Source organism: Halichoeres trimaculatus, unplaced genomic scaffold, assembly GCF_033239565.1.
Source record: "Halichoeres trimaculatus isolate MK-OKI-2021-1 unplaced genomic scaffold, fHalTri1.1 fHalTri1_scaffold_8, whole genome shotgun sequence".
Lineage (NCBI taxonomy): Eukaryota > Metazoa > Chordata > Actinopteri > Labriformes > Labridae > Halichoeres > Halichoeres trimaculatus.
Window position 1 is genome coordinate 18,785,753 of NW_027437186.1, and position 26,480 is coordinate 18,812,232.

Below are 26,480 nucleotides of genomic sequence, written 5' to 3' on the forward strand. Positions count from 1 at the left end.
CCTTTACTAAACATGACCTTTTTCTCTTCATTGATACAGTCACTTCTTTACAAAATAACAGTCCAAAGCATAGAAATACCTGACTTTAACACTTTTTAAACACACAAATACACAATATGTTATGTATGTTCTCCTGAGTAAATAAAACACAACAAAGTAACTTTTTAGGGCTAAATAAATCAAGACAGAGAAAGATGTCCATAGACTTTGGTGTCAGAGCCTTTTTTAGATATGAACTCATTTCTAAAAAGACTGCTGTCCCTGAAGATACAGGAATAAAGAAGGTACCTCTGAGTTTCCCAAACAACATCCATTGGTATGACAGGGAAGAGGAATTCTGTACACAGAAGGCAACAGTAGAGTGTATGAGAGTTAAGGGGCTGATTGTCAAACTGTGCCATCTAGAGGTCAAAATTGTAATCACATCTTCACTTCAAAAGCATTTCCATTTGGTCTTCCAGTGCTTTGACATACCATCTAAAATAGCTGAGAACAATTGGAAGTTCACATACAAATACACACTGATAGCTTTACCCTGTGTATCCACAGCCCAAGCTTCCCTCACATTGATTTTTGTATAAGAAAAAGAAAACTAAAGGCTTTTTTCCTTGAAGATAACTTGAGTAAAGAGTAAAGTAGCTTAATGGATTATACCTGTACAGCATATTTATATATATATTTATACCAGGCAGTGTTTTAAATGAGCCTTGTGTTTTACTGATCCTGCGTGTGGTACATTTAGCATTTGATCAGTTTGTGACACTGTTGGTGTGTGCTGCATAATGGGGACTCATACAGCAGTACCACGGTTTATCTCCAGGTGGACCAGTTTGGAGTTTGCCCCTGGTGTCTCAGATTCACTGTTGATTTGGTTTTCTGGTGATTTCTCACCACTTTTGTCTTTCTTCTCATCGCCACTCCTGAAAGGGGAAAAAGAGGGGTCAAATTTGCAGCCTATGGCATTTTTGCATTTGTTTGTTTTACTATTATTTATTTACATTTTTTGTTTTCCTTTTTTTATATCATTTGCACAGAGAAAAAATATTGAATGGTTAACGTGCCTGTTGACACAGCTACTTGCCTATCTTAATCCATTCTGCCTGTACAACCACTGTGCAAGTTGAATTTACCAAATTGCTCAGAAAAAAACAGCAGAAAAGTTATTTGGGATTTAGTTGGAAAGAGAATTGATGCCTTGAACCTCTCTCCCCTTCAGCTGAGGAGGCAGTGAATGTCTGTGTTTGGACAGACTTAAGCATTTGCCCCAAAATCAGTTCTGGTTTAGTGAAAGGTTTTAGAATATTGGCTTGGCTCTTTTTTGCAAAATGTGCTGAATTATGATTTCAGGCAGTATTGGTCCATCAGGAGGACATAACAGCTTCAGTATCACTCTTTTCATGCACATATTTTCATGTGACTATCATTCTTACTTCTTCTTGAAGAGTTTCTTAAAGGAGCTCCTGAAGCCTCCTTTGTCCTGCTTCCTACTCCTCTCGCTGAAGGGGGTGTGGTTATTCTCCTCTGCCCCGCCTCTCCACTTTGAATCCTCCCCCCACGATTGAAATCCTGAGTCCTGGTGGAATTGAGCACAAGAAAAACTAGATTTGAGATCACGTATTGTGCTTTGTGGGGAAAAAATAGACTTTGATCAAGATACTAAATAGTCTCTCTGAGATTGAATCTCTTTTCTTCTTCAAACCTACAATGCTGAGCATCCCCTGAAGATCATCGTGCTGTTTATCTGTATCAGCTCTGTTCACCAGGGGGCTCTGGGCCTTGCGGGATGGGGTGGGACATCCTTTGCTGCCTTTGCTTCCCTGGCGCTCTAGCTTGGCGTGGCTTCCCAGTCCAACCCTGTGGAGGGGGTCTGACAGATGACTGCCATCCAGGCCCACTGTGGTGTCCATCTGCAGGCCGTTCAGTGACTATTCAGCAAAAAAGATCCACAATTTTGATTTTTAAGTATGCAAGAACTTCAGGTGAACTGTTGCTCTTTGGTAAATCCATCCTACCTTGCTCTTACGCTGGCTGGCCTGAAGGGGGCGGTGCTGATTGTGCCGCATCATTACTGCTTCATCTGGAGACACACATCCTCTGTTGGGCAGTTTGCTGTAACCGTTACCCTGGCTTCCACCATTGCCAAAGACATCACGGGTTGTTGACACATTTGTAGCCATTGCGTGATGTGACACTAAGGAGCCTTTTGGGCACTTTACGAAGGCAATGTCGATGGAGGAATCTGAAGAAGCAGAGGAGCAGTGGTCAAACATGGAGACGTCACGAAGAGAGCTTCGCTCCTCTTCATAAAGGCTCTCCATCCCTGGTGTGTCTGGAGGAAGAAGAAACTCTCCAATGGCGTCTGCCAGAGCAGAACCTGGTGGGGCCTGACGGAAATCTGTTGGTCTGGAGGGCAGATGATGCTGGCAATGCACAGATCCATCAGATCCTTCACTCTCTGGGATACTGCCAAGACCTGAAAGCCAAGGGTTGAGTTGTTAAAAGACAGGGCAATTTTTCCAAAAGCAAGAAGCTGCTGGATCTCAAAATGTCATGTTGACAACAACGTGATCTGAACATGCGTTTGCGTGCAGGGCAAAAAGCCTGACATCTTGGAATCGCTATTCCTTCACGCCATAAGAAGCTGGCTGAGGTTTCTCAGGCATCTGATTAGAATGTCTATTTTTTTCTGGGTGTGGACCAACTGGAAACCAGAGAAAGATCATCTCCCACACAAGGTTATAATAGTTTTGGATTTGTCATTATAGTTTAGTTTTAGTTAGTTTTGACTTTTTATTTTCCATTACAGTTTAGTTTGAATTAGTTTTAGAGCAGGCTTTCTAGTTTTTATTTAGTTTTGATTTTTGCAACAAGGCTTAGTTTTAGTTTAGTTTTAGTTTAGTTTTTTCATACCTTATTATCCAGGTTCAGGATTGAAAAAGGTCAAAGTATATATATTTTTTAATACTGTTTATTTTCAAGTCCAACATAGTGCTCACTGCTCGGTTAATGCTGATACCGAACTGTTGGCTGCTGCCTTAAACACATGAAAATAATAAATAATTAAAATATAAAATAAACTTAATATAAAAAATATATACATAAATTATATAAAATAATGTTAACATAAATTACATAAAATGAATATAAACTAAAACTATATAAAACAATATAATATGAGCTTAAATATTTAGAAAGTTGGACTCTAACAAGAAAGACTTAAATACAGTTAAAGTCAGACTCACATGAAATTAAACTATTACAGATGCTCTGATTCATTGCTCCACTACGTTTCGTTGCAGCACAGCACACAGCCAGTCAGTGCAGTAAACAAGCACGGCCCAGTACGTCGCTGTGATGGTGCCGTACGGTGCTGACAACTGCCGAAAACTGTAGTAAAATTGGTTGGGAAAATGTGTCAGATTAATTTAAATCCTAAAGGCTATTAATATTGTCAGAAACTAAAACTAAGGACATTTTCTCTATAATTTTAGTTAGTTTCAATTAGTTTTGAGAACACAAGATACAGTTTTAGTTTACTTATCGTTTTTGTTTCCTATTCTAGTTTTTATTAGTTTGAGTTGACTGCAATGTATTTTAAATTTTAGTTTTCGTTTCGTTTTAGTTAACTATTACAACCTTGCTCCCACAATCAGAAATTTTTTCTAGACCTGTTGGCTTGTGGTTCCTTGATTCCACATTGGAGCTGAAGAAGTGGAGCTGAGGAACCCACTCTGTGTCATAACAATGAGATTCTGACTCATGGTCCCGATCCCACGCTTGGAAACGATGAGACTGGATCTGATCAAGGAGACGCTGCTTGCTCTGCTTCACCTGGTTTGCGTGTTCTCTGTTGGGAATAAATGAGTCATGTGACCAAATTTATTAACTCAGATCCCACCTGGGGTATAAGCCAATAACATGCTACTTTAAGAGCATCAAATGGGCATTAAAAAACAACAACAAAAACTCACAGCATTGCGCTGCTGCAAGGGTATGGTGAGCCAATGTTGTTAGCTTGAATTCCAGTTTCAACCGTCTTTAACAGCTGTTTCATGGAAGACCTGCTGGTGACCCATACCATGACTCAGACCATCAGCGTGTTTCATTTTGAACCTAATAGCATTCTTCTGATTTGAATTTAATGAAGTGGTATTCCTGACCTCTTTATCTCCTTGCGGTTGTGCAGCAGAAGCTCCTGGTTGTGCTGGAGCAGGTGGTGGTACTGAGCCGTGAAGGACCTGAACTGCTGAATGCAGACCAGCAGCAGGTAATAGTCTGGGTGCTCTGCATCTGTTTGCCTTAGCAGGCCCTGCACACACACACACACACACACACACACACACACACACACACACACACACACACGCGCACACGCGCACACGCACACACACACACACACACACACACACACAGATGAATTATTCATTTTAACACATTTTTTTGCAGATGCTCCGTTCAGTCATCTCCAAACACTGTGTATGAAGCTTTTTTGTGCTTTAGCTCTGTGATCCTCTGTATGAACTGTACGCAGGGTTACTGAATCTAAAGCAACGGTTAGTAGCATTGAAAAGTAAGTGTTTAATACAAATGAATGTTTAACTGAAGTGACTGAACAAATCTAACCTGCAGCAGCAGAAGGTATTCAGGGATCCTCTGCACCGGTTGAAGCAGTAAAGTGTAGAGCGAGGGTTTGGATTCATCACCTGTTAAATCGCTCTTATAGGCGTAAAGAGAACCACAGTTTATAGACTTTTAATGACATCTTATAACCACTTAATTAATGTTGAAAGTAAGTCGAGTTTCACAGTAGTGTGATTTCATTTCAATTTAAAGTTATTAAAATCACATTATTGTTTCATGGATTGAGAAGAATCCATCTTCTTGTCAACTCCTGCCACTTTGTTTTTGTGTTTTGTTACCTCCAGGAAAGCAGAAGGTTTCATGGAACTGGAGGAAAGCATGGTGACGACTGACAGACAGTCTGGAAGCTCCTTCAGGTAGGAAACATAGAAGTCCAAGAAATCATTCTGAAAGGAGACGAGAGATAGGAAAAGCCGAGTTTTAGCATCAAAACAACATCATCAAGTCAGTGGAGGATTCTAATTTAGTTATTAAAGGACAGATTTCTTTTTTGTAATTTGTTAATAAGTGCTGTTAAAACAAGAACCACTTCTGTGTCCATACTAAATCTGTATCCCAGCTCTCAATGTGGCTTCACTGGAATTTGGCATTTGATTTAATGTCCGTCATGGCAGCCAAAGCGATTCAGATTCATTATAAATGGTGGGTCACAAGACAGAACCTTCTGACCCTGCCACATTATCTGCCTGGAACAGCGCCGTACATTGTGGATGACAGTTTTAGATTTACAAGTCGGTGAACAGGAGACACAGATTGTCCTGTAATAACCACAGATGTACCAGATGTATTCTCCTCACACATTTCTGTACATTTAAAGACCCACAAGGTCGTAATTCATCTCTCTGATCATTTGGAGTCTGTGGTGGCACAAGAAGGAACATTACTCACATTATTTTTTATTCTTTCATCTGTCTGAACTCATTTCTCTTGGAGCCTTTTGTTCCATGCTTCCATGGCAGACAAGAGACCATGGACCAGTGCCTGTGTTTATGAACTTGTTTTGTTCTAGCACTTTTCCTCCAAAGCACTTTGTTTTAAATTATATCCTGTAATTTATTTTTGTTTTTATTTTCATGAGTTACTTGAACATTTAACCTTCGATTTTTATCCCCAATTATTGTCTGTTTAAAATCAATCTTGCATTATTGTAACGTATTTATATATTGATGTGTGCTGCTGACCTCTTGGCCGGGTCACCCTTGCAAAAGAGATCTCGATTTCAATGGGTTTCCTACCTGATTAAATAAAGGTTAATAAATTCTTTGCCTTACCTCTTTGCTTGTGAGCCTCATAAACACATCTCCCATGATGCCTTGCCACTGGCATTTCAGCACACGTTCCTGCAGAGTGTGAAGGAGCTCAAGGTGCTGCTGGATCAGAAACCTCAGAGAGCTGGGAAATGGACTGTCAATAAAAGGAAAGATAAATAAACAAATTTCTCATTTTATAGAGGATATGCATGGATGTATACCAAATGAAGGGAGTGATATTTCAAAATTAGGAAAAAACATGAGAAAAAACTTAAAGCACCAATGGGAAACACCTCTATTTTATGAAATAGTTATGAAGTATGTCCAAGTTAATGAAATAAAGTAATGTTGTATGTCTTCAAATAAGAACAATAAGGTGCATTGTATTGACTCTATGATAAAATGTGGCTCTGCTGTGGAGAACACATAACAGAAAAAACAGTAAGGATGCTTTTTTAAACTACCTCTGAGTTAGTACAAAAATTGCAATTTACTGAACTTGATGGCAATCATTGTTCCATATGAAAGTGACAGACTGTGACAGACTTCTAGCAGCAGGAAACTCATTTGCACATAAGTTAACTGGTCCCCCCAGTCAGTGGGAACACGTGGACTACAGCTTTAGGAAGTGATTAGATTAGAAAAATGCGTAACTAAGTATCCTCTCTGTCTCTCTGGTGTTTATAACCTGCTTCTATTTGATTATTGTATTTCCTGCTCTCCTTGCAAGGCAAACTCCCAAATTAGACCAGAAGCTCACTCTCAGTGATGACCTGCGAAAGATTATGTGAAACAGATAGAAAGAGAGGCAGACAGAAAGGAATGACTGCAGTCTACAGTAATTACTTGAGGCCATGGCTGATTAATAACCGAATCTTTTTCCAAAACATTCAGGGCAGGGGACGTCTGATGAGCCTCACCCTTATTCAATTACTTCCTTTCCCATTTTAAGACAACTGAAATAAAGGATTCTTTTCTTCTGCAATGGATGATTAAAAAATATTTTGTGTTATCGTCAGTCATTGTGTGTCTGTGTGGGCTTACCGTTTGTCTTTGGATGTGACAGCCTCTGTCCCGTTAAAGGAGATGTTAGCCTTCAGTAACAGCGACAGGTGGGACACATAGACTCTCTCTGATTCCAGCAGCTCCAGAGCTACCCTCTGCCTCTTATCTGCACACACACACACACCAAACCGCACATGAAGTTAAACCCGTGAGTTCAGCAGGTGTTAATTTAAGGTATTACACAGCTTTGAGGGTTCTTTTTAGACTAATTATTGTAGAAAGAGTGTATTACCATTCTAAAACTGAGTGAAATCTTAAGTTTAGCAAAACATTCCTAGCTAGTCGTCTTTTGGATGAGCTAACAGCAGTTAGCATGGCGTGTCAAAACAACTGGGAGCTAGCGACAAAGCTACCGTAGCACTATCGAAAGGTAACATACTTCCAACAGCAAGCCTTAATCTCTCCATACAAAAAAAATAAAAATAAAAAATAAACTAATGCAGGAAAAATCAAACAGTTAACAGTTTATTGGCTTTTTGTTTTTGCCTGTCAACCTGTTCTCTAAGTGCCAGTAACTGGAGATTATTGACTTGTAATAGAGACAGGTTTCCTGTTTTCCCAAGTTTTACACGCTTTTTTTAAAAGCAAACCAAAAGTGGACTTAAATTTTAATCACAGACAAGAAAGATGCTGAATTTCTTGTCTAACTCTAAGTAAATCACAAGGTACAAGATTACCGACCACCTGGGCTTGATATTAACTGTTTTGCTCACCAGTGACTGTGGCTAGTGGTATCCCTGAGTTACTAGCCACTCAGTATTTTCACTGGCCACAATTTGTTGTTGGACAATTATGTTCAATATGATTAAAGCCGATGATGACATGCTAAAGTTTACTTAAAAAAGATTTACAACCTCTTTAAATGTAAATGACCCCTATGCACACTCAAAACAAGACTACATCAATGTTAAAATCCACAGGTCCTTAATCAGGTATTCAGCTCTGATAAAGTTGTGTGTAACATTGTGCTCCTTTCATATGAAAATATGCAGTCTATTAAGACATAGTAATCAAAATAGTAGTTTGTTATTGCTTGTAATAAAATGGTAAAGAAGATTAATTGAACTGATAAAAACTCAGCAAGTGACACTGTCTGCTTAAATATTTATTAACGATTGTAATCAGAAAATCATTTCTTTTTTCATGAGAATGACAATGAAGGAGAGGTAAATTAAATTTCCTCAGAGCTTTCATCATCAGAGTCATCTTTTTGCTTGTCTCTCTGCTCCATGTTTGAGATAAAATTCAACCCGCCAAAGTGGCCAGTGGGAGCAGCAGTGTTACCAGCCACTGCCAAAATCCACCAGCATTTGACCGGTTGGCCGGTGATAATGTCAAGCCCTGCTGACCACATCAAAAATAATGTCTGCAAATTTAGTGTGTAGGGCCACTGATGAGCAGCCTGTGTGTAAGCAGCAGTTAATACACTGTTTACATCTTTTGCCTTTTTCAGGGTGAACCAAGTGCGGCAGTACTGTGCTTATTAAATCCATTAACACGTGCATCTCTTACTGTTTTCAGTGGGGCTGTTGGACGTCTCTGTGTCATCTCTGCTGTTCTTCCATGCTGGAGTTTTGGACAGAAAACCTCTCTGCTGCTGCTGCTGTTGCTGTTGCTGCTGAGCCTCCTGATCAGAGGTTGAGGCTGCAACACAAGCACACACACACACACACACACACACACACACACACACACACACACACACACACACACACACACACACACACACACACACACACACACACACTTTACCTATTTTACCTATTTCCCTACACTAGTCAAAATCAGGTGAGTGGTTCGGTGTCCACACATGGACTCACTCTGTGTGGACGTGGTGCTCCTTTGTGGTGATCCACTTTGTGGCAGACTGGAGAAGAAGTGCTGGATAACACTGAGGTCTGACTGGCTGGGCACACAGATGTGTTCATCCCCCAATGAGGCGTGCACATCTGCCTTGGAGCTCTTTCTGCTTTTGAGTCAATTAATAATAAAACAGACAAAAAAGTTTTCACTGAAAACCTCTACTGGGGAAACCAATGGAAAACTGATTTACTCCCAGTCCTTACATATGTTGCTTAAATTTGCTTCTGTTAATCAGGAGGCCTTCTAGTGTTCAATTTACATTAAATATATTCAATAATTTGGAATTGGCAAGGGGTTTGATTTTATGTAACTTAGAGGCACCTTAGTGGATGAACCAGAATCAGTTATATCTTAAGATTATATTAAGCAGTGTGCATTTCTGTCTTACCTGTGTGGAGCGGAGATAAAATCCTTGATGTGCTCTGACTGGAGCTGCTCTATCCTCTTTTGCACCTCTCTCTGTCTGCTGGACACGTCTTTAATGTGGAACAAGGCCACATTCAGCTCCTCCTGTCAGCAGATGTGAAGAAAAACTATTCATGTCACTGCTTTAACATGGTAGCACTGGCACAGTCTGTGCTGTTTTTTACACTGTAGGTTCCTTGGTCAGATATGTATGGACTAGGGCTGTCATTTTAACAGGGTAATTAGATTAATTAATTACACCGCAATTTAACGCGTTGTAAAAATTAACACAGATTAATCTGGATCCCAAACCCGCGGGGCGTTCAAGGACGCACTTATTTTTAAATGTCTGGCATTTACAAACTGTTGGTCCTACTTGAAAAAGTGGTGTTCTCGTCAGATTTTCACATTTCCGACGGTCCCTGAATGTATCACAAATGACGTCAGCAACATGCTTTAAACTGGGGGGAAGCGAGAGTGATTTTTGTGACTGTCATCCACATCGCGTTTATTCACACACCCTTTTTGAAAATCTGCAGAAAATCAACCGTTTACTCTAGCTCAATTCTGTAAAAAACAGATAATTTTACACTCTTTACTGCATCAAACAATTCTCGAATTATGGATATATGTCCTGTATTTAAATCTAAAGAATTATTTTAAAATTTCCTTCCATCTTCCTGGTGTCATATTTCAGCTTCGGGCTTCTCTGCACCAATCAGCAACAGTTTGTGTGTTCAGAGCATGTAAAACTGAAAATACTTCACTTTTCTTTGATCCAAGACTTGAATTAAGTGTTTTGTACATAGTTCCTCACAGTTTTTAGCCTTTAGCCCTGGTTCTCCTGACCTCATAGAAATGTAGAACTTCATATTGCAGTGAAAAATGAGTCCACATCGAGTAAAAATGTGACAGAAGCAAAATGTGTTGTATATATTCCCACCTTATTTTTAAATGTTTTTAATGTCTTTTAATGTAATTTTAAATTCCTGGAATTCAAATTCTTTATTTTGGGACCTTAAGCAGATATGAGATTAAAATGCGATTAATTAGAGTAATTAATTACAAATCCTGTAATTAATTAGATTAATTTTTTTAATGGCCTGACAGCACTAGTATGGACATTTTCTGAATTGTTATTAAGATACAAAAAAAAGCCAACGTAAGAAGAGAAGTATCTCAACAACAGCTGTGTGCACCTTTCATCTTCATGGTGTTCATACTAAACATGGTACAAACACAGAAGCATTACGTTACTGGAATGTGCACTTATGTTCAGCCATTACAATAATCCACAATCAGAGTCCACTCTTGACCTTATTACAACATTAAATTGCAAACAATGAATTATGAACTATGAGAAATTTCATAAAGTATGACTGACTTGTTTGTCAGTGTGTCCTCTATTCAAGCACAGCACTGAGAAAGTTCAGCTCTCTTCCCAAGTGAATTAAATTGGTTTCACTAAGCTCCAGTCAGATGCTCTAAATTATCTAACATCTTCCTCCCTGCCTTAGTAGACCCTGTTAGTGTGTGTGTGCCTGTGTGTGTGTGTGTGTGTGTGTGTGTGTGTGCTCTCTGTCCCGTCTCCAGCACCTTGAATGTGTTGAGGGAGTTCTTGAGGCCCATTATCTTATCATCCACATCAGTCTCATGAGCTTGAAGCTTTTCCTCCAGGCCCTGGTCCCTCTGACGCAGCTCACACAGCTCAGTCAGGGCAGCATGGAGACCCTCTCGCAGCTCAGCCACCAGGCCCTGCAGCTGCTCCAGAGGGAGAAAAATATTGTGAAGGATAAAACATTGAAGAAAACAGTATTTGGGGGGATGTTCCTCTGGTTTCCTTTCTTTACTTCTTTTTATTTTTTATTCACCGCTTTTGCTCAACAGTAGCATCATTCTCTTTGGGGCCATGAATTCCTATCAAAAATTTAATCTCTGAATGTTTCTATTGAAGGAACTTCTGGATCTTTGAGGGATCTAAATCTTAACGCTCCAAGCTGTTGTATTTTTTCTCTGCATTTATTCTGAACTTCTGAACTCTCCGATGTGTTATCTCTTCAGATAACCGTTGTGTATTCTGCTGCGAGTGTTTTTTGTTTGTGAGAGCACACTCTGTTCTCTTCTTCTGCACTTCAGTTTCTTCATTTTATTATTACTATTATTATTATCATTATTATTATTATTATTTATTTATCTATTTATATGGCATCCAATCATCTTTATTATACTTTTTATTTTAAGAGATTTAGAGTGTTCTCGCTCTGTGGTTATGATTTTCTAGGTGGTGGATCCTCTCTCTGCTTCCCTTTTACTTTTAAAGCTTATTGAATTTCGTTCAACAGGGTTAACTAAATTAGCTCATGGGAGCACAACATGGGTTGAAGCTGCTCTCACTCTCTCTGAATCGCTCCATCTCTCTTTTGCTCACACTCTCTCTGTCATGTGAAAGGCATCAGGCAACCGACTGAATGGAGCATCTGTCTGCTGTGCCTTCTGCTCGTCTTCCTCCCTGATCCTATCTTCGGCCTAAAGGAAAGTCTAAGTTCACCTTTGTACACCTGGGGGGGGGTACATCTTCAAGGAGAAACAGCTTTGTGAATTTCCACAGATTTCACTATTTAATCTAGTCTGTAACATCAAAGTTCACCGACATGTCGTTGTCGTCATGTCCAGATGAGGTAATAGGAGTTTCATGACAACAAAATGAAATCACATTTCACTTGGAAATTTGCCATGTCTGCAGTCAGATATTGTCTTTTGTTCATTTATAGCTTTTCAAAATGTAAGTTTTGGCTATAACTAAGGAAACTGCTGCGTTGTATGATTCCTTATACGTTTTGCTCAAGCGATCACCCAATTGTCTGAGTTCAAACTAAAGCAGCCATGAGAGGTTAGAAGCCTGAAATCTTGGTATGGTACCTACAGGGTGCCAATGTCAACAAAGGTCTTTGAAAATGAGCTTTTGTAGAGTATACTCATGTTACTTCAATAAGTTATCGTCCTGTATAATATGTCCATAATCTGTATATTATCCTTATATCATCCGTATATACCTATATCCATACCACTATGGTATAGCATGTTCACTGATAATCTGTATATAAAAATCTGTAGAGTATATTTATATTCATAGCGTCTATTCATGTAAATAACATACCATTCATTTATCCATACATATACACCCAATGGTTTTTTTTGGGGTCTGTATTTGTAAGTGATTGTAATTACCTATTTGTACATAGCATAAATTCATGCACTTTCAGCTTATTGCACTTCTGGTGAGATACCAAGCCTTGTTTCATTACTCTTTACTTGTTTATGTGTAATGACAATAAAGTTGAATCTTATTTCAGGAACTGTGCCCCATTACCCCATTATTTGCTTTGTGCCAACCTTGTCTATGATATGCCTTCATCCTGTTTTGTTTTCTGGACTCCAGTAAGACACTGGGTATTTTTATTCATTACCTTTTTTTAATCAAGCTTATTCCCATGTTGTTGTGATTTTTTTGTCTATCACTTTGTTAGCATTGTTACTCAAATAAAGAGCCACCTTTGTTTCACCTTGGAGTTGTGCTTTTGGGTCATTGTCAGGTAGAAAAGCACCAGGGATTCTCAGTTAAGAAAAACAGATATGCAAACACATCACTTGTCATAATTAGTTTGTAATTGATATTCAAAAATTTGCTTTAAGTTGAAAATCTGTAGAGTCACCAGGCACAATGATGTTAAATCACTTGATTGTATATTCTTCTTTTGAAAAATGTGGAAAGATCAGTGGAGATAAAACAAGAACACTGACCCTTCTTTCACCCAATAACTGAATGTTTCCTGTTGATCTTCAGTGGTTGATTAGTATGTGTGAGGCATTATTGTGGCTTGTATTCCAAGGATCGTTGGCTGTTTGGATGGTTGGAAGTGAATTAAATCTCAATCTACAAACCAAAAGTTTGCACTGGATCTTGGTTGTGTGTTGCTTTGTTACGACCCACTTACAGACCAGTTCCACAATCAACCCTACTTTGACTTACTGAGACAAATATTAGGTTTGTTGAAATTAAACCCCTCTCCCATTAAGTGGTTCATAACAGCTTAAGAGCTCAGTGAGTGAGGAAAGATCAGCCAACCTTTCCCTGTGGAAAAGTTTAACCCACTGATCCTAAAGGATTGAGTGGTGGCTTGGAGGAGAGGAGTGGGGACTTTTTCACAGATTGTGGCAAATGTGCAGTCAGTGCTATCAGCTGGTACCCAGTTGGATGATGAAATAATAAACGTGCAGTGTTTTTTTATTACTCATGTAAGAAGTATAAGCTAAAAGACTAGTCCAATGAAAGACTCTGGAAAAAGAACTGTTGATTACCTGGACGATTTCAAGGTTAGCCTCCTCCACACTTTCCTCGTTATCTAAAAGAATCAAACCACAGCTTCAGATAGACATCCATAAAGATAGAGCATAAGACAGACATCCAGAAAGATCTTGAAAATGTTTACTTATATAATTCCAGGATTATTTAAACATAGTGGTGAAACTACAGTTCAATTCCAAAGTACAAACTACCACAATAAACAATGACTCTTTTTTCTCAAGAATTCAGTAATCTTTGAATTTACTTATAAAGTTATTGCTGAAATGACCTGAGATTTGAAAATAAGACTCTATTCATTAAGTTACAAGTGTTGAGTGCATTGTTCATATTTTCCTTGCCCAATACGGGTGTGTAATCTTTTGATTGTGAATGCTTCATACATTTTAAATACATTCCTTGAAATCTGACTTGCTGATTGTAATAAATGTGGGTAAAACAAGTGAATTTGTGGTCAGTGTTATCAATGGCTCAGATTTCAGTTAAGTCAGGAAAAGAAGCCGTTATTTGTGTTGTATGAGTTAAAAAGTTTGCTGCAGGGCTCATGACAAATATTTTGACAGCAATTTTATCAGTGGTCAAGATGAGCACAGTTGGGTTTCAGAATGCCACAACAGTCATGTGAAAAGTGCTACACATGTTAAGGAGTCAACCTTTTTATTCCCTCTGAAGAAAATAAGTGTCATATCCTCTGTAAATGGAGCATCTCCAGGAGTGTCTCCTGATCAATCAAAGACATCATTTCTTCTTTGTTGCTGCCGTTTTTGCAAAAAGCTGGCATTGCAAGTGCTGCAAGAAGACATTCTGATTTACGATAGATTTTGCTTTATAATTCATTCTGATATAAATGACCAGTTGTATGACAGCACAATGCCTCTGTTTGTTGTAAAAAGTCAACTGGAAGAGGTTGCCATCAACTTTTCTGAGGGTCATCTGAAACACATACTTAGCATATATTACCATACATTACTAACAATGGTTTCAGGCGCAATGCACAACATCTGTATCCCATTACACGTTCTGTCACAGGGGAAAAAAAAAGAGAGAGTAAAAGAACAGAGTTGGTCTGTTGTAGGATTTAAAGTATGACGGATTTCCTCTTACTACTTGGCTTTGTGATTTTGTTAAAGTTGCCACTGGCCAGAAAATGTCGACTTCAAGACGTCAACATTGAGCTACGTTGTCCCAAAATGACCTCAGGCTAAAATAAAAAGTGGTTGAATTATAACTGTTATGAAACCAAAATATTCTACAGTTAATATATGGATTAAAAACATGTGCTACTTCCTTTAGACTCCACTGTATGCTAATTTTAAGTCAATGTCAAATCAGTGAGGCTTTCTGTGGCTTTTTCCTGCACTGAGATTAGACTTTGGAAATCAGGGCTTTTTAATTTAGTAAATGTTAAAGTAGACATATTTGAAAGGTGAATCCAGTGTTTTTGACCTACTTTATACCTTAACCCATACTCTCCACTGGCCAACAGGGGGCGATTACACTGGATTTAATAGACTGCTGTTTGTAACGAGACGATTAAATGATATGACTTTGCTGCAGATTTGTAACATCAGTGACTATTTTTGTCTAAAAGGTGATTAGTATTTCTTAGTGTCAGGTTCAAAAAAGCACAAAGTTCATTTTGTAAAGTTATGGTCACATTTGCCCTGATAGGGATCGGCTACCTATGATTAACAACCACAGTGACCTATCAGACAGAAATGAGGAGCTGGGTACAAAAACCTAAACAAAAGGGTCACAAAGACCCATAACAAGCCATGGTTCAATGTGTTATTCTAAAAATGGCTATTTTTACTACTTCTGAACAGTCTGTGGAATCAGTATTGGTACCAACTCATACATGATACATTGGAGGCAACGTGTTGAGATAATGTATCATCTAAGACAGTGAAACTGACAGAACAGAGAACACTGATGTGGCCGAACATATCAATACACATATATGGTTGAATGCCTATGCAGTGCATATTTTATTCATCTTAAAAGGACTCAAACATAAGATTTGAAGATTTTCACTATAGAATGTGCAAAAGTTACCAAATACAATTCCATGCATGTATGATTCCAGGCTATGGATACTTGTTATTCTATTTCAAAATCACAGCAAGTGGTTTTTATCAGATACAAATTATCTTTGGCATCTTTATAAAAAAGATTTTTCCCAGGGAAATTTCTCATACTGAGCAGAATGTTATTGTGTCCCACTCTTTTTTTAGAGACTTGTAGGTGAAAAGCAGATTTGTTGCTTTTTCTCTGATATATCTCATTGTTAATTAAAATTATTCAGCTCTTGAGCTTTTTGCCGGTGAATCTAAATAATTTTACGACTCAAACTGGAGTTATGGTCATTTGTTATCACACACTATTTGCTGTATTTCATCAATTAATAAATAAATGCAAATAATAATCTATTTACTGCTTTCTGTAAGTTGCAGCCAAACTACAAATCTTCTTCTTTTCCAAAGAAATAAGTTGAAGCCTATTGAGGCTTTTTTGTTACCTTCTGACACATCCTCTGTCCGTTCTTCTGCTTCTGTTTGTCCGTTTTCCATGTTCAGGTATCCTGGATTCACAGCTGTCTGGTTCAGAGGTCCTTATCCAGCTCTAGATGACTTCAGTTTGCTCCTTTGCCTTGTTCTTTTCTTCAGAACAAGTCTGTCCTCTGCTGTGAATTGTTTTTTCTCCTCCAAAGCATGTGAGTCCTATGATTCCCCTTTAGCACAAAAAGGCCCTTGTCTTCATGGTGTAGAGGGACAGAGGGGAAAGATCAGGAGGAGAGAGAGAGAGACATTTGCACATCATACAGTCACTTACTGCAGCCTAGGTTATTAGTTAGGAGGGGTGTTTGGGTGTAATGAGGTTCATTTAGATATTGGAACAAGTCAGGGTTCTAATCTGCAGACAGTTTCATGAAGGGAAAATGAAAGTAGCTGATAACACAATCCTCAGGCCAATATTCAATATAAATAGAGCATTCTTAAATTCACACAGTAACAGCTGTTTGGTTCTTTCTTTAAAAAGTATTTCAGCTATGATGAAAACAATTTTCAAGAAAACCTTGCAAGAGGACATCCACCCAATAAGGTGAGTGAACTCTATTATAACAGTTTCATTAATGTCTGCAAGGCCTGCAGACAAACAGCTGAGCTTCTCTTTTAAACAATAAACATGTGTTTGAAGGTTGCATCATTCCCACACATCAGCTGATTTTGTGGCTACATGTGAGAGTGTGGAGGGGGTTTACTGTCCATCCTTCCAAACAAAATGAACAAAACTTGTCTTCATTTGGCAATAATTGAATTGAGAAAGTACTTTTTGGGCCTTTTGCTTTTTTAATGTTTTGAAAACATTTTTGCTTTGTCTTTATGTCATGTTTATGAAATGGCTGCATTTGCAGCCTTGAGACATTGTGTTCTTCTGAATTTTGAGGGTTGGGAACACAGTGTGCATCACCGACTGCATCACTGGCATTTACCTCTGTACCATTTTGGAGGACTTTGGATTAGTCCAAGCAGAATTCAGAGGCTGTTTGATAAACTTCCTGCATAAAAACTGTTAAATTAAATTTTTATTTTTCATTTAGAAAGGTTATTTTATGTTGTATAATGAACAAACAGTACTCCAGGAAAATGCAAGAATTGGGCATTTGCCTTGAATAGCCCATTCTAGGGACTCCCTTGTACACTCTACTCATTCTATTGGACTACAGGACACTTTACCTAGGTTTTTTTTTTTTTTTTGGGGTGGGGTTGGGGGGGGTGTCATTCTTTAAATGCGGTGCCATTTGGGTCATAGAAATGGTAAGTTTTTATATATATATATATATATATATATATATATATATATATATATATATATATATATATATATATATATATATATAATTTTTTTTATTTTGATGTTTCTTCTTAAAAACATGACTCTAAGCTTTATGAAAAGCATAAAGGTCAATCTCAATCTGCTAAATTTAATATATTTTTTTAAAGTTTTAAAAATATATGTCACATAGATAGCTTTTAGCCTAGCTTCATTAGCATTTAGGCTAACAGAAATTTGGATAGCTGACAAGAAATCAACATTTTTACCCAGGAACCTTTTAAAATTATGATATTTAATTATTTTCTTCATAAAACTGGGATAACACGGTGGACATTTTATGATTGACCACATTAGATCTTCATCATGAAAAGTAACTATAATAAAATTAATATAAGAAAAGTGAATAATCTTATAACTGTTGAATTCCCCTCCTCTGGAATGACATCACATCAAAAGACTGCATCATGCTGATGTGGGTGGAGCCTTCTTAGAGGTACAGTAATTAGATAACACGGTGGACACTGAATCCAGTGACAAATATTAAACTGCAATTTTAGACAAAAATATATTTTTTTGCTGATGAAATTATCAGATATATAAGGAACCCCTTATAGCTGAATAAAAATATCCAGAAATATTTTGGGGGAAAAAACAACAACAACATAATTTTCTTGAAAGAAACAGTGGAAAGGGCACTGGGGACATGGCATAATAGCACATTTTTAATTTTTTAAATGGTATTTTAAAAAACTTTTATGAGTTATATCCTTGTGTTTTTAACAGATAATTAGTGAAATTTCACTATTATGAAAAGTTTTTTTTTATTCTATTATTTTCAGAAAATACAGCTGGATTTAGGCTGGGGATGCAAAAGGCACCGCATTTAAAAGAATGATCCTTTTATCAAACTTTACCTTGTTTTTTTTTTTTTGTTTTTTTTAACACCAGTCATGATCAACTGCTAAGCTACCACAGCAGTGATTTTTCATCTTTTGCTTCATCCAAACGGTGAAGTTCAGCATTTCCAATAAAGCTCCCAATATGATACTTATCTTACAATTTCTTGTTTTAAGCATGTTGTGCCAAGACTGCAGCATTTTTCCCCGGAAACTGCCAGCATTGTGTCTGCAGTCTGCAGAGCCAGTGGCTACAGTTTCAGGGCCACAGTTCTTGTGGCACATCTCTGACTGGAACCATGAAGCCCTTATGTTGTTGAGAAGGTATGAGCTGCGTTTACAGGTGACCCCAAAATGATAAAGAAACGCTACACTACGTGCTGCCATATCTCCAACAATTAAACAACAGCAGTCTCAGTATCGTGGTCCTGATTCTGCAGTCTGCGTCTCTGCATACACATGCCGCCCAAACTGCTCAACTCGTCTGACTCGGAGAACTTACTAACTTCCGGGTTGCTTCTACTAACATGCAGTGCTGCTGCATTCAAGTGTACCACGGATGATTTCTAAAAAGTTGTTTTCCAACTCTTATGGTTCACAAACACTGAAGCGTGAAAACATAAATAACTGCATGTATAATCTACGTGGACTTGCACCATAAATGACAATGGCATTTAGTTGAACAAATACCAAAATGATGGTAAAATCACTAGAGACACGTTCATTACAAGACCTACGTTGATTCATTTTTTTTTTTTAAATTTTTTTATAATTGCATGCTCAGGTATTCTGTTTTACTTAGAACGTCTGATACCCATTTGATATGGTTAAAACGTCTTCACGTCCTCATCGTGTCTTTGCAGATGGAAACTAATTTTTCCCATTTTCGGATCGTCACGTGAACGCAGATTGAGCTGCGTAGCGCTCGTCGAGCTCAGCTGACCGGACGACCCAGTCGTGTCTGCTGTTGTTGCTGTTGTTGTCGTCTAGCTCCGTCGGTGATGCAGTAGATCTACTTTTTAGATATATCCGATCAAAAATGGTGGAGTACGTATCCGACACAGAAGGGGAAGAGCAGGAAACACCTCTTCTTCACCGACGACATGACGACAAAGTCCAGAGAGGTAACAGAAAAATTACCATGCAACTATCAGCAAGCTAACAACAATGCTATGGTTCATTCCGGGTGCCATATGGCTCATATAGGAGCTGATTTTCGTTTTTCCACTTGGAAAAAAGCATGGAAAGTACATATACATGCAGTTTGTTTGATTCTGTTTATATACACATTTACTGTGTGATGAGAGTCAACTCAACCATGGACACCTCCATGATAATTCTTCTGCTAAAATATCAAATATTATGACTAAAGTGATTATAATTGCCACATCAGGTAAATCCACATCGGGTTTATCCAAGCACCAACATATAACTTCACTATCTATTTTTGTGGAACTATAGTAAAAGTGTCAGTTTCTTGTGTATTTCTCATTTTTTTCAGCAAAAATATAAACTTAACATAACTTTGATAGCTGCATCACCTACTTCTGTTGCACACGCGCGTTTCAGTGAGCCTTTGTCACGAGGTAGAGTGACATCTGCCCATGCACATCATGAGACTGGCACGCCCGTGTTATGAGACGTGGCCAGGTATCCCAGGTAGATTCAGGTAAATCAGTACAGTAGGTTTGTGTACCAGGAACAGTTTAACAGCACACTGATGATCTAGAGTTGGCAGATTGCCTTTTATTGAACACGACTTAAAAAGATCAGCTTCGAGTTATATTTTCTGCGCATAAAACAGTCATAAGAACATGAACTGTATTGATCTATGCCAGTGCCTGTTGTATAAGCAATATTGTAGCAGTTGTTTACACTACTGCACTTAAGAGTACACGGATTCATAATACCCTAGAGTTGAATAATGAAAACATAAAGAATCACCTGTAAAAGTATGGTGTGTGAATAAACTGACAAAAGAACTTAAAATGTTATAATTATTGCTGTTTAAGAAAAAGTGTTACTGTTCACCACCATAGTTTACTGTATTTATGTCTTTCTGGCTGCAAAACAAACACATTTATAAATATTATTTCTTCCTTATGGATCATACTTTCATTACACTTTTTTATTTTTTAAGTAATGAAATGTATGGTCAAGAAAGTTAAATCTACAAGGATAAAGTTTTAGTCTATGAATTATATTCAGCAAGTTATAAACACAAACTTATCCAGTGCATTTCTCCATGAGATACAAAATTAATGATGCACTAGATAATTGCTCTGTAAATGTCATGCATTCCTTTAATCATAACATTTGCTTAAGTACATATTCCACATTGTGTACATTTACTGCGAGTCTATTTGTTTAGGAAAATGTTTCAAACAAGTTTTTTCTTTTTTATCTGTCTCTCTTCCTCACCCTGTAGCACCAGTATGCTGTTCTTCACGCTACAGCCTGGCACTGCTCTCCTCCTTTGGCTTCTTTGTGGTCTACTCCCTGCGAGTGAACCTCAGTGTGGCCATGGTTGACATGCTCAACACAACCCATCAGTCAACCAACCACAGCACCTCACTTTGTCCTGCTCATACCAGCCCAGTTCGACCCAAACGCAACCACACGGTGAGAAAGACTGTGACTGAATCTAAGGGGCATAATATTCATAAATAGCTGGGATTTCAAGATGTTGTTTCCTCCATGTGTGGGCTATGTTAGAATTGTACAGTGTACTGTTTATTTGTAAAAATGTTTAAATGCTGTTTGGGCCAGACTCATTTTAAAATAACTCTAGTCACACTTTTAAATACCGCCTGAGGAATTAACTTGGGACCACAGCCATGCATTTCCACATTTGAGTTGTCTGGATTATTTGAACCAGGAGACTCTAGTTGGCCGTTGGCAGCTTGCTAATCTTGGAAAAAATTAACAAGTTAATCAGGTTTCAACATTTTTTCTGTCTTCCAGAAATAGCAACGTCAAACAGAAAGTAGATGCATTAGAATGCTGGTGGCACCATGCTGGCAAAAAAAAAACAAGTTTTGCTGGAATTATGAATTCATTCCTCACTCTTACTTTTCTTTTTCAAGGTTTCCAAGAATGACACACTGCTACAGTTATTCTGGAGTTCTCTTTTATTAATGCAAGAACAGTTTAGCAAGAAGTCCTGCATAAGCTTAACCATAGCTGCCACTGATGAGCTGTGCAGATCACCTCTTCTTCACAGACGTGACATAACAAGACTGAAATATTTTTCAAGACTCTTAACTAGACATGCACCGATTGATCAGATGGTGGATCGGTGATTTCCTTAAATGAGGAACTGATCTTATGTACCTCCAGGAAGGTCTGACAGCCTGCTATTGTTGCTTTTTGCTCTGAGACCTAAAACTCAGGACACTATATTGGTTTTTTGAGTTAAAACATGAAGATTTTATTGTTTCACAGGTATTGTTGCACAATTTTCAATAAAACAAGATTGGAACCTTGAAGGTATATACTGTCATTTATTAAAAAAAAAAAAAAAAAAAAAAAAAAAATCAGTATCCGCCTAAATCGTTATCAGCAGGCTTTTTAAAGATTGTTGATCGGCCAGAAAATTGTGATCAGTGCACCCCTACTCTCAACAGACTCACCTATGGAAAGTTGCACATATACACACGTTAAACAGTGCAGCCCAACAACCACAAAAAAATGTCTAATCATTAATGAGTATCTGATTTTCATAACTTCTAAAATAACTGTCTTCTTCCTCCACAGGCTGGAGTGTACAACTGGGACTCTCAGACACAGGGCTGGATCCTGGGCTCATTCTTCTATGGCTACATCCTGACACAAATACCTGGGGGCTACCTGGCTGGTCGCTATGGCCCCAAGTGGCTGATGGGTTTTGGAATCCTGGGAACTGCAGTTTTTACACTCGTCACCCCTGTAGCTGCTGACCTAGGGGCAGGCTACCTCATCGCCGTGCGGGTGCTGGAAGGGATAGGAGAGGTATGGGAAGGGACTTCTAAAATTTGATTAAATGTTGATGAAGTTACAGGAAGACTCAGGAAGACAATGTATGCATTCTTGTGTTCATCCTCAGGGAGTCACTTTTCCTGCAATGTACACTATGTGGGCAGCGTGGGCTCCACCACTGGAGAGGAGCCGACTGCTCACAATTTCATACATAGGTAAGACACACAGACAGAACCAACAAAATGATGATTTTACGCCAATTCTTTTTTTTTTTGCTTCTTAACAAACGTCAGCAGCTTTCTGTATCACATTCAAAATGAAACTTTAACATTTTACTGCTTGATAACCAATTAAATTCTATCCTTGCTTTGATTTTGATAGCCGTGGTATTTATTAACTGAATCAATAGATACGTTACGCTGATGATCACCTGTCACCTGAAATAAAAAAGTATACCCCTGCAATCTGCAGGTATCTTTGTCTGTAGGATTTGGGTTGAATGGCCAGGCTTGTCCATCATACGTCATGCATTCAGAAAATATCTGAGCATCCATTCAGCCAGCTGTGGGACACTGATGTTTGTCTTTTCTTTTCCATCTCAGGGGCCCAGATGGGGACAGTTATTTCTCTCCCTCTGTCTGGTGAAATCTGCTTCTACCTGGACTGGACTTATGTCTTCTACTTGTTTGGTAAACACCATGGGGGTTTTACATTTTGGGGGGTGGTGTGGTTAGGGTAACTTTGTTACTTTTGTCTACTAAGTCATGAGATTTGAATGGAATCATCCATCTTGTTAAATATTTTCAATTTTAGATTCCAGTAGTAATTGAGTTATGAAATATTTTAGAAGTTCTAAATTCCACTAAATTGGTTATGTGACTTTTTTCCCAGTATTCTTTCTTAAGTCTGATGTGTTGTTGAAATTATGGTCTTCATCTCTTAGCCCTTTGGCTTGATAACATGTACAAAATGCTTGAATTATGTTTTAAGTTTTAATTTTTTAGCTTTCACATGTATCTAAAAATATGAGCCCCTTGTTTTTATACAGAGAAAATGTTTTGGCATTACTTTCACACATGAAGGATTCATTTTAAGTTTGTGACGCTGTGAATTTTACAGATTTCTTATGCTAAAAGTGGCATCAACTTATAAAAACTTAACATCATTGTTAAACGTATAACCCTAAACTTAAAGGAACAAGTGTTGTATTCACAGATTATTTCTCATGCAGCCTGTAGGAATTTCAAACAATGTACATGAAGCTGCTTCCAGTCATACCTGTTTCTACATGTGTAGCTGTCCTCAAGTGGCCTCTATCCACAGTACCGAAGACGGTTTATTTTACAACTGCTTTTCCACAGCGGTGCACTTTAGAGCTTCAGACTGTCTTTTTCCAGTGTCTGATCTTTTGTTCCCGTTTGTTTCTGTGGAAGTGATGATTAAGCAAGTTAAAGAAGAAAATGTGCTTACATGTTGACTCACTAAACAAGTTCTTCAAAACCTTATTTGATGACCTGTGGTGAAATGAGTGTTTGATTCCCTGTTTGTGTGATCAGGTGCCATCGGCCTGGTGTGGTTTGTCTTGTGGGCCTTTCTTGTCTTTGACAGTCCAAGTACGCATCCACGGATATCAGAGCGGGAGAAAAACTACATCATTGCCTCACTCAAGAATGAGGTAACATCATGCTATGTCCTTAATCAAAAAAAAGTGATCGATAAAGCCATCTCAAATTTATGTGTGTGTTACACAAAGGAAGAGAAATGAGACCGTTAGGGGAAAAAAAGACCTACAATTTATCTGATACTTTGTTGTTTATTTTAAAAAGTAGTTCTAATTTATTTCAATAATTTATTCAAATGGTGAATTGTTCTTGACCCTTTAGCCAAAAGAGCAGCAGCCAAGTGCTCGCAGGCATTTTAGGTCCAGTTGTCACATGCTGCTGTTACGTAATCTCAGCATATTGCAGGATGTTATTCTTATCTTCTTACTTTGCTTTGTGGTCTAGTAGTTTTATGCGATGTTCAGACACAATGCTGCCCCTTAACCACTCACTGTGACAGTTTATCTTTTATTTAGGGTGCATCGTTTGCACAGACTACAGAAAAGTTTTTGAGCAATAGGTTTTTTTCTGTACAATAACTCAGGCCAGTAAACAGAAGACAAAGGAAAAAAAATCAAGAAATGAAACCACCAACATATGAAAGAGCAGAGAGGTTTCAGGGGTTTTCTATTTTGGGAAATGAAATAAGAGAAATTCTAATGCTCCAATAAGGTGTATTTAAGCGTATCATCAAACAAAGCAAACAAATAAAGAAGTAAAATCAATGATTTATGTTTCTCTTTTCTTCTTGTGTTTAAGCTGTCCACTGCAAAAGGCGTCATCCCCTGGGGAGCCATAGTGACATCCAGACCTCTATGGGCCATCGTTGTTGCTCACTTCTCTTACAACTGGACCTTCTACACCCTCCTTACCCTGCTACCCACTTACATGAATGACATTCTGGGCTTCAGCATACAACAGGTAAATAGACATGGTGTCATGCAGACAGAGTCGCTGGTCTTAAAATTTTAGAACTTTCTGCAGCATTTATTTTTTTATGATCAGCTTGACTAAGGGTTAGTGACACTTAAATATTCAAGTCAAGATATCAAGGAATTTAAAACTTTTATTTTATTTCACTTTTTTTTTTCACTATTAGTTCAAAAATAAAGATAAACCGGTAAAATGAGACATACGATTGGTTGATTCATCCCCTGGGTTAATGTAATTTCTTAATATTGAATGACTTAAAATCATCGCATCATGTGCACCACAGAACGGTTTGCTGTCAGCTCTTCCTTACGTGGGCTGCGCTCTGCTTGCCGTGCTGAGCGGTCAGCTTGCAGATTACCTGCGGGAAACCCTCCTCATTCCCACTGTCATTGTCCGAAAGGCTTTCTCACTCGTTGGTAAGGACAATCAGTTTCTTTCTTGATTTTGTAATTTTATATTTGTTGTAGATGGTCACCTCCAGTGCTCTCTGGCTCTACATTCTGAAAAGATTTTTCTCCTTTATTGTGGTTTTCTGCAGGTATGATTGGGCCTGCAGTGTTTCTGGTGGCAGCTGGGTACACAGGTTGTAACTACATTTTGGCTGTGACCTTCCTCACCATCTCCTCCTCTCTGGGTGGAGTCTCTGCCTCTGGCTTCAACATAAACCACCTTGACATTGCACCATCGTAAGAATATACTTCTGTTTTTATAAACTTTAAGGTGTGGTTGTTTTGTTTGTACTTGGAGGCTAAGTTGTTGAACATTTGTGGCCTCTGAAATGATCATTATTCTATCTATTTTTTTGAGGGTAAGAATAGGTGTTTGTGAACAACTTGTAGGCTTTTTCTGCCATAAATATTCAACTTTCCTTTAGAGGTCAAACATTTAGTTAATTTAATTGTTCCAAAAAAAAAAAAACTGTTTTGATTATCATGCCGAAAACTTCAGTCAGGATCTGCTCCAGGTGTAAATAGATGAGAGAAGATGTTTTAACAAGTAATGTGCTTCTGTTTGTAGGTATGCTGGTATTCTCCTGGGAATCACAAACACTTTTGCCACCATTCCTGGCATGGTGGGACCAGTCATAGCAAGAGCACTCACCGCACATGTAAGCAGCTCATTTATCAATCTGCTCACCTGTTCTTTGTCACTGAGAAGAACAGAAATGTTTTTTCAAATGGTAACATACAGAGGAAAAGCAGATTGATTAAAAGGTATTATTTCTTTAACACTCTTTGTGGTCCCATATGAACCATGTTTTACTGCTTCTAACATACTGACAGGGGTCACTCTGGGTAACAGTGCCCTAGTCCCAACAGATGGAGTCTTTTCCCTGATGCTTAGTCTCATGTCTAATTGGTTTAGTCAGATCAGGATTAGCAGGATAACTTTTGTCCATCAGGGGGCATCCACAGACCTTTTTGGAAATCAGAGTCAGACCTGGAGTTCCCAGAGCATTTACATTAACATGGATACATTACACATATGTGAAAAACTTCAGCTTAAAAAAGATCAAGATGTCTGTACCGCTATTTTTAGTATGCTTCAGGTAAGTAGTGATGATCACATTCTGAGCTCAATCCATCAGTCAGTGTGGAACTTCAATACACTTCAGTATGCTTTACTTCATAGTATTTTTTTTTTCCGTAACTGCACCTAAGCTTAATAG

At 38.2% G+C, this 26,480-nt stretch overlaps 2 protein-coding genes across 6 annotated transcripts in view; one reads left to right on the plus strand and one right to left on the minus strand.

The window, feature by feature from the left end:
* Positions 1–23,599, minus strand: arhgef33 (Rho guanine nucleotide exchange factor (GEF) 33). Of its 5 annotated transcripts, none has more exons than XM_074675220.1 (18): positions 23,556–23,599; positions 16,106–16,341; positions 13,584–13,627; positions 10,821–10,985; positions 9,208–9,329; positions 8,777–8,925; positions 8,469–8,600; positions 6,936–7,062; positions 5,913–6,045; positions 4,920–5,027; positions 4,624–4,716; positions 4,161–4,309; positions 3,972–4,064; positions 3,669–3,847; positions 2,013–2,473; positions 1,704–1,925; positions 1,431–1,573; positions 1–920 (listed from the first exon to the last, which is right to left on the minus strand). In XM_074675220.1, exons 2-18 carry the CDS (start codon positions 16,155–16,157, stop codon positions 791–793), a joined length of 2,502 nt encoding a protein of 833 aa, XP_074531321.1. In that variant the 5' UTR covers positions 16,158–16,341; positions 23,556–23,599; the 3' UTR covers positions 1–790. The 5 variants fall into 5 exon arrangements, with proteins under 5 accessions (XP_074531321.1, XP_074531320.1, XP_074531323.1 ...); XM_074675219.1 differs by lacking the exon at positions 23,556–23,599 and adding an exon at positions 18,482–18,562; XM_074675222.1 differs by lacking the exon at positions 23,556–23,599 and having other exon boundaries at positions 8,777–8,922; positions 16,106–16,543.
* The window catches only part of slc17a5 (solute carrier family 17 member 5), a 9,498-nt gene continuing 2,254 nt past the window's right edge, over positions 19,237–26,480 (plus strand). The window contains exons 1-10 of the mRNA XM_074675223.1: positions 19,237–19,444; positions 20,749–20,942; positions 22,077–22,310; positions 22,405–22,492; positions 22,880–22,966; positions 23,834–23,952; positions 24,638–24,799; positions 25,095–25,227; positions 25,350–25,497; positions 25,829–25,919. Coding sequence (XP_074531324.1) covers positions 19,360–19,444; positions 20,749–20,942; positions 22,077–22,310; positions 22,405–22,492; positions 22,880–22,966; positions 23,834–23,952; positions 24,638–24,799; positions 25,095–25,227; positions 25,350–25,497; positions 25,829–25,919 — 1,341 coding nt within the window. The 5' untranslated portion in view covers positions 19,237–19,359. The remainder of the gene's footprint in view (positions 19,445–20,748; positions 20,943–22,076; positions 22,311–22,404; positions 22,493–22,879; positions 22,967–23,833; positions 23,953–24,637; positions 24,800–25,094; positions 25,228–25,349; positions 25,498–25,828; positions 25,920–26,480) is intronic.